We start from the raw sequence: 16,250 nt of genomic DNA, 5'->3' as shown, positions 1-16,250 counted from the left end.
TATTAGCTTTCTACATTTGGCATTCAAAATAATTTTTAAAAATCAAATTGATTATGCAAAATAGAAAATTTTATAATCAATATTTTGCATTTGGCATTAAAATAATTAAAAACAATTTTTAAAATTAAAATTGACCATACAAAATAAAACTACAACTACTGCAAATGAGAATATAACATCACCAAAGGAAAGCTTGCTGCGATCTTAGTGCGCTTGATTTTAAATTATAATAAAATTGTTAAACTGTGTGATAGTTAAAAGCCTATTCGAAATGTCTACATCCCAGGCAACAAAGAACTGCATAACATTGAAGGGTTCCGCTACTATTATAGTGGAATATCTAAGTAAGTAAATACGAGTAGAAAGCGGCAACGACGCTTGTATATCGCGCGCGTTTGTAATATAAAATTGTTATTATATTTTATATCAGTTATAGTTAGACTTTGATTGTAAAATATTCTATGCTGATATTATTATTATATTATAATTAAATGCGCTAACCAAAAAATTAAATTATTATATTTATAATTTATTTTAATATCAGAAGCAAATTATTTATTGTCATTTATTTTAATATTTAATACAAATGAAATGCAAAATATTCTATGCTATTATTATTACATTTTTATTTTTATAATTAAATAAATGCTCGAACCAAAATAGTTACTATATGTTCATAAAAATTTATTTTAATGCTGATATTTGCGTTAGTTTTGCATAAACGCGCTGCTTGGATGTTTAATAAAATTTTGCAACTGATTGCTGCAACTTTTTTAAATCTCTGCTTGCCACAATATGTTGCTACTGGCAACCGATTCCATTTGCAGCCACATAGAGCAGAGCAACGTGACATGGCCTTTGCCTTGCCACCTTATCTTTGACGTCTTTTGTTTCATTAACAAGCAGCAGAAGCAGCAGTGAGACAGTTGCAGCCTGCACACGACCACGCCCACGCAGCCAGCTACGCCCACACGCGTTTGGACACACTGTGAAGTGCGTCAGTGGACGAAGTGCGTCATTCAGTTTGTGTCGTCGCTATTGTCTGCGTTTCATATGCAAGCTGCCCTTTTATATTTACTCCCCTCCCTACCTCCCTCCCTCCCTCGCTGGCTTTTTTTTTCTTTGAGCTGAAATCGCTCACTGCCCACTCAGCTGCCCCCGCCTGCAGTACGCCCCTGCCTTGGACTCGCTACTCTCTCTCTCTCTCTCTCGCTCTCTCGCTCTCTCTCTGTTAGCTAGTGTCATAGCCAGTGGCAATTTTTTGCAGCCTTGTTTTCAACTTAATCTCTGGCGTTTTTTTGTTTTTGCCACAGCTTTATTGCTGCTGCTGTTGCTGTTGCCGTTTGACGCAAATTACAAACTGTTGCATGCAACACACAGTGCTGCAAGTTGCCTGCCTGCCACTATGCCCCACGAGCTGATATATCAACTTTACTTCTTTTTTTTTTTTTAATCATATATATATTTTTTTTGCTTTTCATGGCTGTTCTTGTTGTTTGTTTGTTTGTTTTTTGCTTGACAGGGCACCACGTACGCGACATGCTCGTTTGGATACTTTGTTGTGGGTGAAGTGTGTAGTGCTGGGTGGGCGTGTTGTCGTCGTCGAGGGCGTATGTCCAACCGGCGCCTTGTTGCCATATTAAAAATAATATGAAATCAACAAGCGACAGAGAGAGAGAAAGAGAACTTGCACTCAAAATAGACAACGCCAGAGTCACAAAGTTGAATTGCATTTGTCCGTCCCTCCGTCCGGCCTGGCAGCCAAACAAGCGATTGCATTGACATGTGAGCAGCACAGAGTGAAAATAAAAACAACAATAACAACAACAACACCAACGCAAATAAAGTGAAAGAAGCAGCAGCAAAAGTTAAGCTTTGGCTGCTGACCAGATATTGATATAGACAGTCGACACTATATAGCATGAGCAGTGCACAAAAATTGAATTGAAACTGTTTGGCCAATTAGACAACCAATGAGCGCTAAAAAGTTGCTAATAAATGAGCCAAAAGGTAAAAAATCTAAATTTTAGTTGCCAACTAAATATGAAATTGCATTTTAATCAAAGCGTATTTCAATGCTCTTGCAATTAAAAATTGAATGCATGTCACAAAAAGCTTTAAACAAATTTTAAAAATATATTTTCTTATGGCAGATATTTAATTGAAGCTAATTCGCAAATATAACTTAATGCAATAGTAATAATTTAAAGCATTAAAATTAAATTTTCAGTAAACTACTTACATAAATTAAACAAATTAAACTAAATGAATTATTTGAAATTATTTTCATGGAGCTTAAATTTATAAACTAAATTAAATATTTATTCAAAATAATTATACATATATAACTTAATGCAATATAATTAATTTCAATGAATTTAAAGCATTAAAATTATATTTTCATTCAACTACTTTTAAAGTTACATAAGAAACACAAATTAAATTTAATGAATTATTTATAACTATTTTCACTGAGTTTAAATTTATAAACTAAATTAAATATATATTCACAATAAATTTATCAATAAAATTTAACAAATATAAATATGCAATAGTATTAATTTCCTTGAATTTAAAGCATTAAAATTATTCATTAAATTGCTTTAAAATAATTACATTAAATGTCACATTTTGAAGCTGCTTACATTAAATAAAAATTAGAAATGAAATTTAGAATTATTTCTATTGAATTTAAATTAAATTTTTATGCAAAATAAATATTGTCAATTAAAAAATATACAATATATACATATGCAATAGTATTAACTTCAAAGAATTTAAAGCATTAAAATTATATTTTCATTTAATCATTTTAAAGTTACATAAAGTAATGAAATTATTTAGAATTAAATTCACTGAATTTATAAACTAAGCTGATTTATATTTAAATTAAATGTTTATTCAAAAACCTAATGCAATGTAATTAATTTCAATGAATTTAAAGCATAAATAAAACATTTTTTCATGCCAACTAAATTGATAACATATGAATATATTATCGAATTATTGCAATAGTCTTAATTGATTTGCTATGCCATTCAATTTGCCTTACGTGACGCATTAACTTTTTATCAATGAATACAATATGCGTTAACTTTATCAACTTTGACTGTATTTAGACAGAATTTCAATGCGCTCTCTATTCGTCAATATAATGCAACTAGCCGAAAATAGCAAAAACAAAAGCTAGACACGTGCCGCCTACTGCGCCTCCTCCGCCTTTTTTTTTTTTTTTTTGTGTGTCTGTCGCGTGGCTGTGGCTGTGGCACGTTGATGAGGCTGGCGCGCTATAAGCTGCCAAATAAAGTTAGTTGTCGAGCTTTGTGTGCAGCGCACTCGCCACACGATCGCATCAATATATATGTATATGTATATATATATATAGATGTATGGACGTGGCTTTGCTGCTTTTCGTTTTTACATTTTCTTTGCTCTCATGTCATTTTGTCTGTTTGCTCTCTTCGGCGCACACGTTTCGCTGACATGCACCTCCCACTAGGCATTGTTTGTTGCATGCCCCGGGGCCAGGCAGCCTCAGTGTCGCCATTGCCATGGCCATTGTCATTTCACGCTGCCAACAGTATAACAATCTGTGGAGAACACTGCTGCATGGCCAAACCAGCAGAGCAAACCGCAAACGAAAAAAAAATATTTTTAAAATGTATACAGCAAAGGAAAAACAATTTACGCTAGACAAAGCTTAAAACCAAACAATTGCTATACCCTGTAAATAAATTAAGACAAAACATTCTATAAAAAAAAAATTTGGATGCATAATTAACTCAACAAGTTAACAAATAATGAAAAATTAGGAGCAAAAAAATGTAACAAATTAAAGAATTTGCAGTTAAAAATAAATATTTTATATATATTATATTAAAATATTTTTTTAAAATAATACATTAATTCAATATCTATTACGTTTGCCATAAACAAGTTTTCTCAAAATGTCTGTCTATAAATAAATAAAAAAGTTAATAAATTAAGCTTAATATTTAACAAAAATGTATTAAAAGTAAAGCAACTAATTGCAGTAGCAAATTGTTGCTTATAATTTTAATATTTTGTTTTTTATATTTCGTTCGCTCTACAGCTGAAAGAATTGCCAATTAAAAAATGCTTGCTTTTTATTTAAAATTGAACAGAAATAATCAAAGAGTTTATTAAAATAAAAAGAGCTGCGTTTAAAAAAAGGAAAATGAATCCATCCTTTGTATACCTTAACTAAAATGCAAAGCATAGGAAAATATTCAAATCGCTATTTCATTGTCTAGTGCTATCGACAAAAAAAATAAAAGAGAAAGAAGCAGAGACAGCAGCTCCCAACAGTTTTGATATTTTTATTATGACATCAATGCAATGCGGCAAATTGATGGCTGCGGTCGAAGCCGCACGCGTTGCGCTAACTTTATGCAGCATAGCAAAATAAAAAGCAAGCGGCAGCAAAAAAAAAAATAAATAGTAGAAAATGTTTGTCTAAATTGAACGATTTAAAAATATTCTTTAACAATATGCGCGCAATCATGTTTGTTGTTAATGGTAACTGCTGCTCTTGTTTATTGTTAACAGTTTGGCATTGTTGCTGCTGCTGCTGCATATCCTATTACAATTGAGCTTCCTTTGTGGTTGTGGCAGCAACAACAAGCGCAGCTTGCCTCTTGAGTCTTGAGGCTTCAAGCTCAACTGGCGCTGAGCTGTCAGCAAGTTTTGCTTTTTGCCCCAAACCCCGCTGCAGCTCTAGTCGGGCGTCAAGTTTGCTAAAGATTCATTTAGTTCGCTCAACAGTCGGAGCAGGGGTTGAAATGGGTTGGTATGAAACGAGTTATGTTCGTTATTGTTTGACTTTGACTGAGTATTGTATTGGCTCTGTCCAAATTGCTTTTAACTAATGACAGGGGGGGGGGGGATGGTGAGCTTCTTTGTTAAATAGTTAAACAATAGAATTCCTAACATTTTATATTTTTTATAAGTATTTTTTAGTTTTAATAATTCTTTAAAACTTTATTTTTGGGTTTTCGCTTAGCGTGCCCAGCTACAGGTAGAACCAACCAGCGAGCAGCACATTGGGATTTACCAAACAATAAACGTTAATCATAAAAAAAACATTCATTCATCATTAGCCATTATTGTGAAGCAAACTTAGCCCATATCTTATCGATAATTAATGACTAAACACACAGACACAACACACGCAGTTCAGTGGGCTCAAGTACAAGCGTATTTCGATTTATTTTTATTTCATTTTTTATTATTTTATAATTTTTAGTATTATTATTATTTTTTTCTTATTATTTTTTATTATTATTTTTTTATTATTTTTTTATTTTTTTTTTTATTATATTTTTTTTATTTTTTTTATTATTTTTTTATTTTATTTTTTTTATTATTATTTTTATAATTTTTTTTTATTATTATTTATATTATTTTTGCGATTATTTTTGTAGTATTTTTTTATTTATTATTTTTTTATTAATATTTTTATTATCACTTTTTTGACTATCACTTTAATTTTGACTTTTATTTCTGTTGCAGGCAGCACACCCACCAGCCACCACCCACCACCCACTCAGGCGCCCGCTATACAGCCAAGCGGAAACGGAAACGCTAAAACTGCAAGCGACAATTGTGGAAAAACTAAATAAACTTTTTGTCATTGTCTCTTTGGCATTGGGGGCAACATTTTAATTGAAAAAGTTTTTGCTGCAAAGCAGAGAGCGAGAGACAAATATGACTATCAAATTGACCAAGTTATTTGGCAGAGGCAGCAACAGCAATGCTGGCAGCAACAGCAACGCTGGCAGCAGCAGCAATCACCAACAGTCGCCAGCGCCGCCGCTGCCACCGCCCAATGCCAATATGAAGCTCATCAAGTACTACGATCAGCAGCAGCAGCAGCAGCAGCAACACAAGCAGCAGCAGCAGCAACATGCGCTGCCCAAGACTATCTATGGACATACCTATGCCTGCCATGAGCTGGATATGGACGCAGACTATGATGATGAAGATGAGGACAATATGCTGCAACGTCATCATCCCTACAACAATTCACAGCGCCCATTGCTAGCCGAGCGGCGTCCAGCTTTGTTGCATCAACAGCAGCAGCAGCAGCAGCAGCAAAAGAAAAAAAGCAACAATATGCCGCTGCTGCCACCGCCATTGCCGCCACAACGCCAGACGACATTGCAACAGCAGCAGCAGCAGCAGCAACAGCAGCAGCAAGTTTATATCTCACCGTATGTGCAGCAACAGAAACGCGACAGTGTTAAAGGTCTGCATGGCTTCAACGACTTTGATGCACTCAGCCAACAATACAATCAACATTTGCAAAGTCCACACATTGGCTACCCGTACGGCAGTCCCCCCTCGCCCACCGCCCAATCGACAGACTTTTGCTTCGAGCGACAGACGAGCAGCTCAACGGCCACAACCAAATCGAATTGCAGCAATAGCAGCTATGCTGATGTGGCTTACTATGCGCAACAGCAGCAACACCCACAACAGCAACAGTTGCTGGCAGCATTCGAGGATGACTTCTGTGCGACGCAGCAACGTGCAACAGCCGCGACAACAACTGCCACAGGTCCGTTTATATTTGGCATTTCACCTGACCAACAGCATACAGATTATGGTCGCAATAGCCAAAGCGATAGCAACAGCAACAACAGCAGCAGCAGCAACAATAATCATCTACACTCTGTGATAAATGCCACGCCCAACAACAAACAACAACAGCAACATGCTGCGCTGGTAAGTGCCACAAAGCTTGCTTCTTCTTCTTCTTCTTCTTCTTCCTCTTCTTATAGTTTTAATTGCCAGAGATTATTATTAACTAGTGCGTTAGTATGCAATTAGTTTGCTTTTTAATTAGCAACAACTTAGCTAACAATGCAATTTGTAACAAGCTATAGAATTTCTTATTATGAGCTAAATATACCAACTTCGAGTTTCTTGGAACTTGGCCAGCTAATATAATTGGCACTAAAAATAATTTATTCCACTTGAACTTCATAAGTTCAGTCGCGCAAATTGTGAACAGCGTGGGATTTTGTTCTTTGTAATTTGATTTGATGAGAGTGAATGGCTTGGATTTATTAATCTGAACAGTTGACTTAACAGTTTTATTTTGATTACTGTTTTGTAATATGATTCCAAAAATTTATTTATTTATTTATTACATAAATTTATTTATTTATGCCGAGCTTAAAGAATATAAAATTGTCAACTTTTTTTTTTTTTTAATAATTTGCAACGTTTCTTTAAATTTATTACAATTTTTTTTATTTTATGATAACTTTTATTTAATTTTTTTTTTTATATTTATTTTAATTTTTACTTAATTATTTTTTTAATATTTAATTATGTTTTTTTATATTATTTAATTATTTTTTTTTTAATATTTTTTAATTATTTCAAATATGCTAAATTTGCATTAATTATAATAATTGCGAATTAATTGCATTATAATAATTCCCCTTTGAATTTTGACTGAATTATTCAGAGAACTTTATCAATGTTGAAAAACTCGTTAGTTTCGCTTGAATTTCAAACGAAATTTGCTTGGCATTTCACATGGAAAGCAACACGTGCATTTTTTTTTGTTACTTTTCAATTTGTGTGTGGAGCTCATAAAACCGAAAAAATTAAGCAGCACGTTGGTGAAATTTTTTCCGCACTTGAAAAATGCAGCAGGGTTTGGTGTTTGGGGCGAAACGCATTAGAATTTACTGTTGGCTATTTGATGCTGCTGGCTGCAGATTGAAGAAGCAACCAGCAGCAGCAGCAGCAGCAGCAGCAGCAGCAGCAGCAGCAACTTCTATTTTGATAATGGACAAGCCAGCAGCTCACCTACAGCTCTGCCGGGCGTGCAAACAAGCCAGCAAGCAAGTAAACAAACAGGCAGACAGAGAAAAAGAGAGAGAGAGAGAGAGAGAGAGAGAGAGAGAGAGAGAATGACAGAGGAACAAACAGAACGTTAAGCCAGGCAGCAACATAAAAATGACTGTGAAGTGAAATTGTAATGGAATTGGCAAATAGGTATGGGGAGAGCATAAGAGCATGGTAAGCCAACGACTGACAGTCTGTCTGCTAAGCTTGAAGAGCGACAGAGAGTGCGAAAGAGAGAGAGAGAGAGAGAGAACGGAGGAGAAAGCCTTTCATTGCTTGCAACAGTTCACTGGGGCGCCACGTTAACGACTTGACTGCAACAATAACAAAAAAAAAAAATTGAAAAAAAAAATCTTTTTTATTTTGCAATAACAGCTGCACGTTCTTAACTCCCCCACAACTCCCACCCCTTAACATTAATGCCCAGCAAATTAAAATGTTGCGCAAATCAAATGTAAGAAATTTTCTTGCTGAAAAGCAGCAGCAAATTCAGTAATAGAAAAAAAAGAAAACTGGCGCAGAAAATTACAAAAATATTTTCATAAATTTATAAGTAGCTTAAATGAAATATCGCTTGCAATACGCTAGCAAAACGCTAGCCAGAGAGGGAGAGAGAGCGACTTGACTTACAGCTGTTGCTGTTGCTGCTGCTGTTTCTGCTGTGGCAGTCAAGCTAATGAGCCACCAAACTGTTGGCGGTGGCGCCACTTAAAATGCAAATTGCGCTAATGAAGTGCTTGTTGAAGAGAGCGCGCGCCACGCCCACTGTGGGCGCCCTCCAGACCATATCAATGGGGTCAACATTACAATGTTTTTTTTTTTTTTCGTTCTCTCTTATGTTTTAATTTTATTTTAATTTTTTTTTTCTACTTGCTATTTTCACACGCTTTTGATAGCGTGCCTATGAACGCTGCTGAGAAACAGAAAAGTTTTTAATTTTTATGCAACGCTGTGGCAAGCATGCGCTTAAATATACCCTAGAAAATGCATTAAAAACCAAAACAACAAAAATTGCGAATTTATTTAATATATAATTTTTAGAATTTATTTATTGTGATTAACAATAGACAAATATTATTTTAAACTAATTTCTAAAGCTGCCAAATGTTCGACTATGTGAAGCTGCAATTAATTTGAATTTAATTAAAGCAAAAACTGTGTCACAGTCTCTGGCTGTCTAGTATACCCCGTCTTGAAGCCAAAAGGTTCAAGTTTACGGGCCTGGTGTATGGTTGGGCCAATGAAAATACGTAATTGTTGCTTAAGTTGCTTAATTGGCGCAACATTCAACGAGGTGGCAGCTGGAAATTACTTGTCGTTTGGCAGAGGCAAAGAGCAAAGAATCTTTTTCATTAATTCACTCCAATTGAAATATACACATATGTAATTTAACATTGTCGCTTAGTCACACTTATCAGTCTTGGAACACAATACCAAATCGGGTCAGTTTAATGATTTGCAATACGCGAGGTTAAATAGACACAGACACACACACACATAGCTACAAGGTTGCGGTTTTATATGGCGCCAAGTAGCTAAAAATAAAAACAATAGAATAAGCAAAGAACGAGTGCAGTTTGCAATAAGTTCAATCGAGCAACGGCTATTGATTGATAACTAATCGAGTTGACATTGATTGCTGTTCATTTGACACTATTATGACACATGCAATGTTTTGTTTACTTATTTGTCATTCATTGCACTAAAATGATAAACTAAAAACGTAATAACCGTGAATTGTATAGTTGCAATTTAAAACTTGAATAATAGTAAAGATTAAAATTTTAATAATATTTTATTGATTTCAAAAAGTGCAAAACATTTTCAATATAATATTTATTAAAATTATTTATAAAAAATTTAGTTAAATAAAGAGTGTACCATAAAAAAAAAATTAATAAAATATAAAAAAGATTAATTATTATTAGTTTTGTATTTATTTATTACAAATTCGAAAACAAAGTAAATAAAATTTAGTTATTGAATTATTTAAATTAATTATTTAAAATAGCTAAAAAATTAAATGTAGCTTTCAATTAGTATAAAAAGTAACGCTATTTTATTTAAAATCAAAAATTCAAATAAAATAAATTTAAGTTTATATAACTCAATTTAATTAAACTAACTATAATACGTTATAAGTATTTATATTACATATAGCTTACAATAAGTATAAAAAATTATAAAAATATAAAAATTTAATAAAACATCTATTTATGCAATATTTATAATGCTCCAAAATGCAGTTTATATAATATTTGCGCTCAAGTTATTAAAACTAGGCAACTGACATTTGTATTACTTAAATGTTAACTTTAAATTGAATTATATTGTTGACATAATCGTATCTATGGCACTCAGCCTCAGCTTCAGATTCAGATTCAGATTCAGCTGCGGCTGCGGCTTGTCGTCCAAGGCATCAAAAGTTATGTTGCTTTGGGGGCAGCTGCAAATGTTGTCTGTGTCTACGAAAAGAAAACAAAAAAAAAAAAAAAACTGAGTTGGGTCATTGTAATCAATGTGATTGTGTCTACATGCATATATCACTTGTAGCTCTAGCTCTGGCTGTTGTTGTTGCTATTGCCACATAGCAGTCGCGTCGCGTCGCGTCGCGCTGTCTGCGCTAATGGTTGCCACAAGTTTCACAGCGTTACAGTTGTTAAGCAGCCAGCGTAGCGGGGGTGGTGGTGGCAGCTGAGGCAAAACCAAATTGAGGTTCCGACTGGTAAGCCAACTGGGGCTGGGGCTAGCCAACAAAGCCGGTTTATAGGCTGACCATGAAGCTGATGCTGCTGCTGTTACACTCCCTCTCTCTTATTTGTCGCTCTAAGAGCGCATTTTAGCTTAAGCTGCAGTTAATCAAGTATACGCACCTTTAGCACTGCAATACAACAGCTAATTAGATTAAAAAGTTATTTTGCAGCCCCAACAAGGCTGCAACTGTCAAACTTGCTGTCCACACACCCCACAAAAAGGTGCAAAAAACACTTTGAGTTTTGGCTTAAACGCCCTGGCCGGCCAGTCAGCTATAACTAAATGTCATCGTTGTCAAACTAGTTAATGCTGTCAGCGCAAAAACTTTCGACCTCTCTCTCTCTCTCTCTCTCTCTCTCTCTCTCTCTCTCGGTCTTGTTGATTCTTATTGCTTGTCCAAAAGTTATAAGCTAATGAAAAGGTCTTCATTGCAGGCAAGCCAGCGGCAAATTAATTGACAGAAATTGTGCAAAATTACGTATACGTCTGTCAAAAATGAAGCGCTGAGCAGCAATGTGAGTTTTAATTAGGGCTGAGGCACAGTGCAGCAGCAATAATACAAATTAATAGTGGTATAAAAATGAATATCGTAAAAAATTAAATATGCTTAAATTGTGCGCATGCTAAATAGTGGTTAAACTAATGGCTTTAGCCGAATATCGTAAGTTGCGAATATCGTAAATTTGAATATCGTATTTTTGTTTATACTCGAAATTGTTATACTTACGAACTGCAAAACTTTTGACAACTATCGTAAATGAATATCGTAAACTTGCTTTGAATATCGTAAGAGCATACAACTCTCAATGAAATGTGCCTTAAGCAGCTTCTAATTTAGCTCACCTTTGGTTAATTGAAACATGTACGATAAACTATTTGCCACACTGTACTCAATCATTTGCCGACAACATCGACATCGAAAGCGAGACGCAGCAGCGACAACATCAGTCTGTGCTGCTTGCTGTGGCACTTACCGCAAGTAGCTTGCTACTGCGCTTAACAGTGTTGTTAAAGTGCAAAATTGGGGTCGTCGGCAGCGGCGGCTGCAGTCATGAGCAGTCGCAACCAAGTGGCATCGTGTTGATGATGATGATGATGATGATGCGAAGAGGCGTCAGCGGGGGCGGCTTGACGGTCTGAGACTGCGATTGAGGCTATGGCTGTGGGGCCTGTGGGCTTTTTCAAAGGATGTGTCGTCGTTAGGTGCATTGGGAGCAACAACAACAACAACAACAACAACAACAACAAGAACTTACATTTCGAGTCTCTAACGTTGTCGTTGTCACTCTTGCATATGTAATTTGTTGAATTTTTAATTATGACACATGGCAAATGTTGCTGGCAACACAGACAGACAGACAGACAGACGAGTTGGCTGCCTGGCTGGCAAATATGTTTGTTGCACACACAGTGCCAAAGTCGGTAATCAGTGTATAATCCGCCATGTTGCAATTGCCACACAGCTGCCTGCCTGCATGGCTTGCTGCTTGCCTCGCGTAGCAGCCACAGTCTGCCACATTTGTCGACGTCTGGCTGCAGACAGCTGAAAGCCGCTTAAAGGCTCACAGTAAATCAATTTGAATGAAATAGAAACATATTTACAACGACTACGAAATAGCACGAACGAGAGCGTTAGGCAGCTTAACCGTTGACGATCTAATGTTGATTTGATGACCAACCAAGCGGCTAATAAAATTTATACAAAAAAAAAAAATAAAAACGAATCAAAAGCTGACAGAGACAGCGAGAGCGAGTGCAAGCGGTTTGCTGTAATGAGACTTAATTATAACGGTAACCTACTTGCAATTGGCATGCACTGAAAACAAAATTGTTTAATTATTTAAAACAAAAGTTGCTTAGACAGATAACGTAAATATCAAAACATTTTCAATTTGTTCACTTTATAAAACAAATGCCACAGCCTTGTTAAATTTTAATTTTTAAGTTTAAATGTAATTTTTTTACTTTATTGTATTTGGTCTGCCTTTTATGAAAACATTTTAATTCTAGGCTGCATTATTAAGCAACAAAATATTAGTTAACTTAGCTTAGGCTTTGCATTAGCTTTGCTTTAAAATATTTGAACACTTTTCTGTGCATTTTTGTAATTGCGACAAAAGCATTGAGTGTTACATTTTTGTTATTGTTATTATTGTCATACGCACTGTTGCCGCTGTGCGGGCACTAACAATTCAGCGCTCTTAACCAGCAGCCAGCAAGCATTACGTACGATAATATATTCGTTTTATTTGTTATTCGCTTGCGTTTCTCGCATTGTTTACAGTCAACAACAGCAGCAGCAGCAGCAGCAGCGTCGACATCTTCGTCAGCGTCATTGTCTATGCCCCAATAACATTAGCAGACACACACACTCTTCCACTCTCACTCGCTCACTCTTTCGCTCTCTCTCTCTCTCTCTCTCTCTCTCTCTCGCACTGGCCATAAATCTCTTGCGCTAGCTCTCGCTCTGGCGTTCGTTTGGCATTTGCATTTTTATTGTGTGTTTATTTGGGTTTTCCGTTTTCGCGCGCAAAAGTATGCTACAAAAATAAAATAAGCGCCTGTGTAAATAATCGCACAAAAAGGTCGATAAGCCAGCCCCAGCTATTAACATCATAAAAAAAAGCATAAAAATAATTTGAGCTAGCAAAAAAATTAAATTCTATTGTCTAGTTTAGTTTTGTATTTATTTTTAACAAATGCAAATATTACAGGGTAGCTTTAGCTGCAAATTGTGGCAGCGCGCTGTTGTCAATTATGCTGCAAGAGAAATATGTACGCGCTATATGTGTAATATATATTGCCAATATATATACTGAACTTTGTTTGTCCAGTTGAAATTGACATGCTTCAGTGCATTTAATTGCCTTTTCGTTATGATTTTTTTTTGGTTAGCCTAGGTTTAAATAAATGTGGACATAACAGGCGAAAATAAAACGAACAAACAACAACAATTAATGCCAATGGACTGACGCCTTCATAAATTGTTCCAAAAAAAAATAACGTTAAACCAGCTTGAATTTATTGTGGAACTATCAACAACAAGCAGCATTTGCTTAAAGTATTGATGACAATAAATATTGTGGAAGTGACGGCGAAAATAAATGCGTTTTGTTAGCTAAAGCTAGCGCAGGTTGATTTAATGTAATCGATACTATCGATTGCGTTGCTGATCAAATTGAATAATTGCTTGTTAACAATTGCTAAATGCTATCGATACTATCGAAAGCTTAAATAAATGGATGAGGCTGCTGCTGCTTCTTGCAAATTATTTGAACGCCTATCAAGCAGCACAACAGTTTCATTTATCTGCTACTTACTTCTCTCTCTCTCTCTCCCTCTTTGGCTGCAAATTAAATTAAATCGACGCCATTTCCAACTGGCTATAAATATTTCGCTCTTCCAACTTACGTATATATATATATATATATATTTTTTTTTTTGTCAAGCGAGCTCATAAAAGGCAAGTCAAAGCAAAGTTGAAGTATTTTTCGTTGTTATTTTTTCTTGCTTGGCAACAACTTTTACTCAAGAAAAGTTTCGCATAGTGCATGTACGTGTGTGTGTGTGTGTGTGTGCGTGGGCATCTTAAACTAAATAAGCCCTCAACGAGCTGCCAGCCAATGTCAAACGATACCAAGTTCGCTGCTGTTGCAAAAAAAGCAACTGAAACTGAAGCTAGAGTCTATTTTTATTTTTCGGGCGAGAGTTTGGCTGTTGGCATTAAGAGTTGTGCGTTTGAGCATTGCGAGAGTCCAATGTGCAACTTTTTAATAATTTCATTTTGAACTTAAGCATGCGGCGCCACAGTTTTAGCTTTGCCTGCAGAAACTTTTGCCGCATCTCAAGCCTCAGGTCTCAACTCGCTCAGGTCTGCTGGCGCCCATCAAGTAAAGTAACTCTATATATGCATTGATTCGCATCATTGTCGGCAAAAGTCGCTCTCTACTCTGCTACCTTGCCATATATATATATAATTCAGCAAGTTATTTAAGACAAAGTTGAAGAAAAGCAAATAAAATATTGATAAGAGTGTTTCGCACCCCCACACCCCCCCTACCACCACCCAAACGCCAAGCAAAAAGAATGGTTAGGGAAATGGGAAGGAAAGTAAAAAGCATAAAAGTGAAGCCTGAACTGAAAGCAAAATCAAATGTGAAAATTTATGTTTTATTCAACTGCGTAGCAAAAAAAACGTGTAGCATACAATTTGGGGCAAACTAAGTGGTTGGGCGTAAAGCCAAAGAGCAGAGATAATAAAATGTTCGCATGCGATTTGTGTTGCTTCTTTTTACTGCTCCCATCATGCGATTAACACTCAGCAAGAGAGACAGAGAGAGAGAGAGAGAGAAAGAAAGAGCGAGAGCAGCAGCAAGTTGAAAGTGAAGTCAACTATATTAACATGGCAAGAGTACAGCAAAAAAAAAAAAGATAAACTAAAGCGTAAGCTTACCCAAAGGAGTTAAGAGGCTGCTAGATGAAAATGCTCAGAGCTGCAAAGTACATAAAAAATGTTAACTGTTATAATAGCTATGCAATGATAGATAACCCCTTTTGTTAGGCTCTAAAGGAAAATAGAGTAAAGTAGCGTAGAAGTAAAAACTTAGTAGGAATATTTAAAATATAAGCAAAAGTTGTAGTGAAATTAATGTGAATAAAACACATCTTTTTTACATAATAACTAAATATAAACAGCAAACTAATTAAATTTAAAACAGTAACGAAAATAAAATAATAATATTAAAATTACAAAATATTTAAATAAAAAAAATATACAATAATCAAAAAGAAAAGAAATTAAAAAATAGGCAATGCGTAAAATATAAAGCTAAAAAATATAACATAATAGGAAAAGTTAATAAATAATAATATAAAAATTATAAAATATTTAAATAAAAAAATATACAAAAAAAAGAAAAAAAAATTAAAAAATATGCAACGCATAAAATATAAAGTTTAAAAATATAACATAATATAAAAAGGTAATAGTAATGAAATATCAAGCAAGCAATATAAATAAACAAAAAAAAATATATTTAAAAAATTTTAAAAATATGCTTCAAATATTATGATAATAACAAGTATTTTAAAATATACAATAATAAAAAAAAATAAAGCATTAAAGCATAAGGCAAGCAAATAAATTACAAGTTAATAAATTGCATAAGTAGAGGCTATCAAAAGAAGCTTCATTTGGGGCAGCATTAACTACAGTGAATGCCAAAAACTTATTAACTTAGTTTGGGGCAAGCAAATTCGGCGAATTTATTGCGTAAGCCAGCTGATTGGCATAAAATTGCATGAAGAACTTTATGCTATTAAGTTGGGACTTAGGCGCCCACAAATACACACACAGACACTTGTATATTTATGCGTAAAATTCTTAAGCAAAGCGTACTGTAGGGTTGCCAACGTTACCTTACGTATGTATGTGTGTGTGTGTGTGTGTGTGTTTGGCAAAAATTTTTACCATTAAAAGTTTGGCATGTAAATCATACTTAAGAGACATATAAATATATATTTCAGCTAGTTGAGTGGCTGGCAACAGCTGCCCCCCAACCCCACCCCCACCCCAGCCCAAACTTGATAAAATAATTCGCATAAAAATGGGT

General features: G+C 34.8%; 1 protein-coding gene across 1 annotated transcript in view; it reads left to right on the top strand.

Moving 5' to 3' along the window:
- Positions 1-16,250, top strand: part of LOC108607243 (vacuolar protein-sorting-associated protein 36) — a 59,873-nt gene that overhangs the window by 28,064 nt on the left and 15,559 nt on the right. The window contains exon 4 of the mRNA XM_033294291.1: positions 5,533-6,747. Coding sequence (XP_033150182.1) covers positions 5,728-6,747 — 1,020 coding nt within the window. The 5' untranslated portion in view covers positions 5,533-5,727. The remainder of the gene's footprint in view (positions 1-5,532; positions 6,748-16,250) is intronic.

The sequence above is a fragment of the Drosophila busckii genome, chromosome X (assembly GCF_011750605.1).
Source record: "Drosophila busckii strain San Diego stock center, stock number 13000-0081.31 chromosome X, ASM1175060v1, whole genome shotgun sequence".
NCBI classification, from domain to species: Eukaryota; Metazoa; Arthropoda; class Insecta; order Diptera; family Drosophilidae; genus Drosophila; species Drosophila busckii.
Note: the sequence above shows the minus strand (reverse complement) of the source record. Positions and strands in the feature narration are given on the sequence as shown.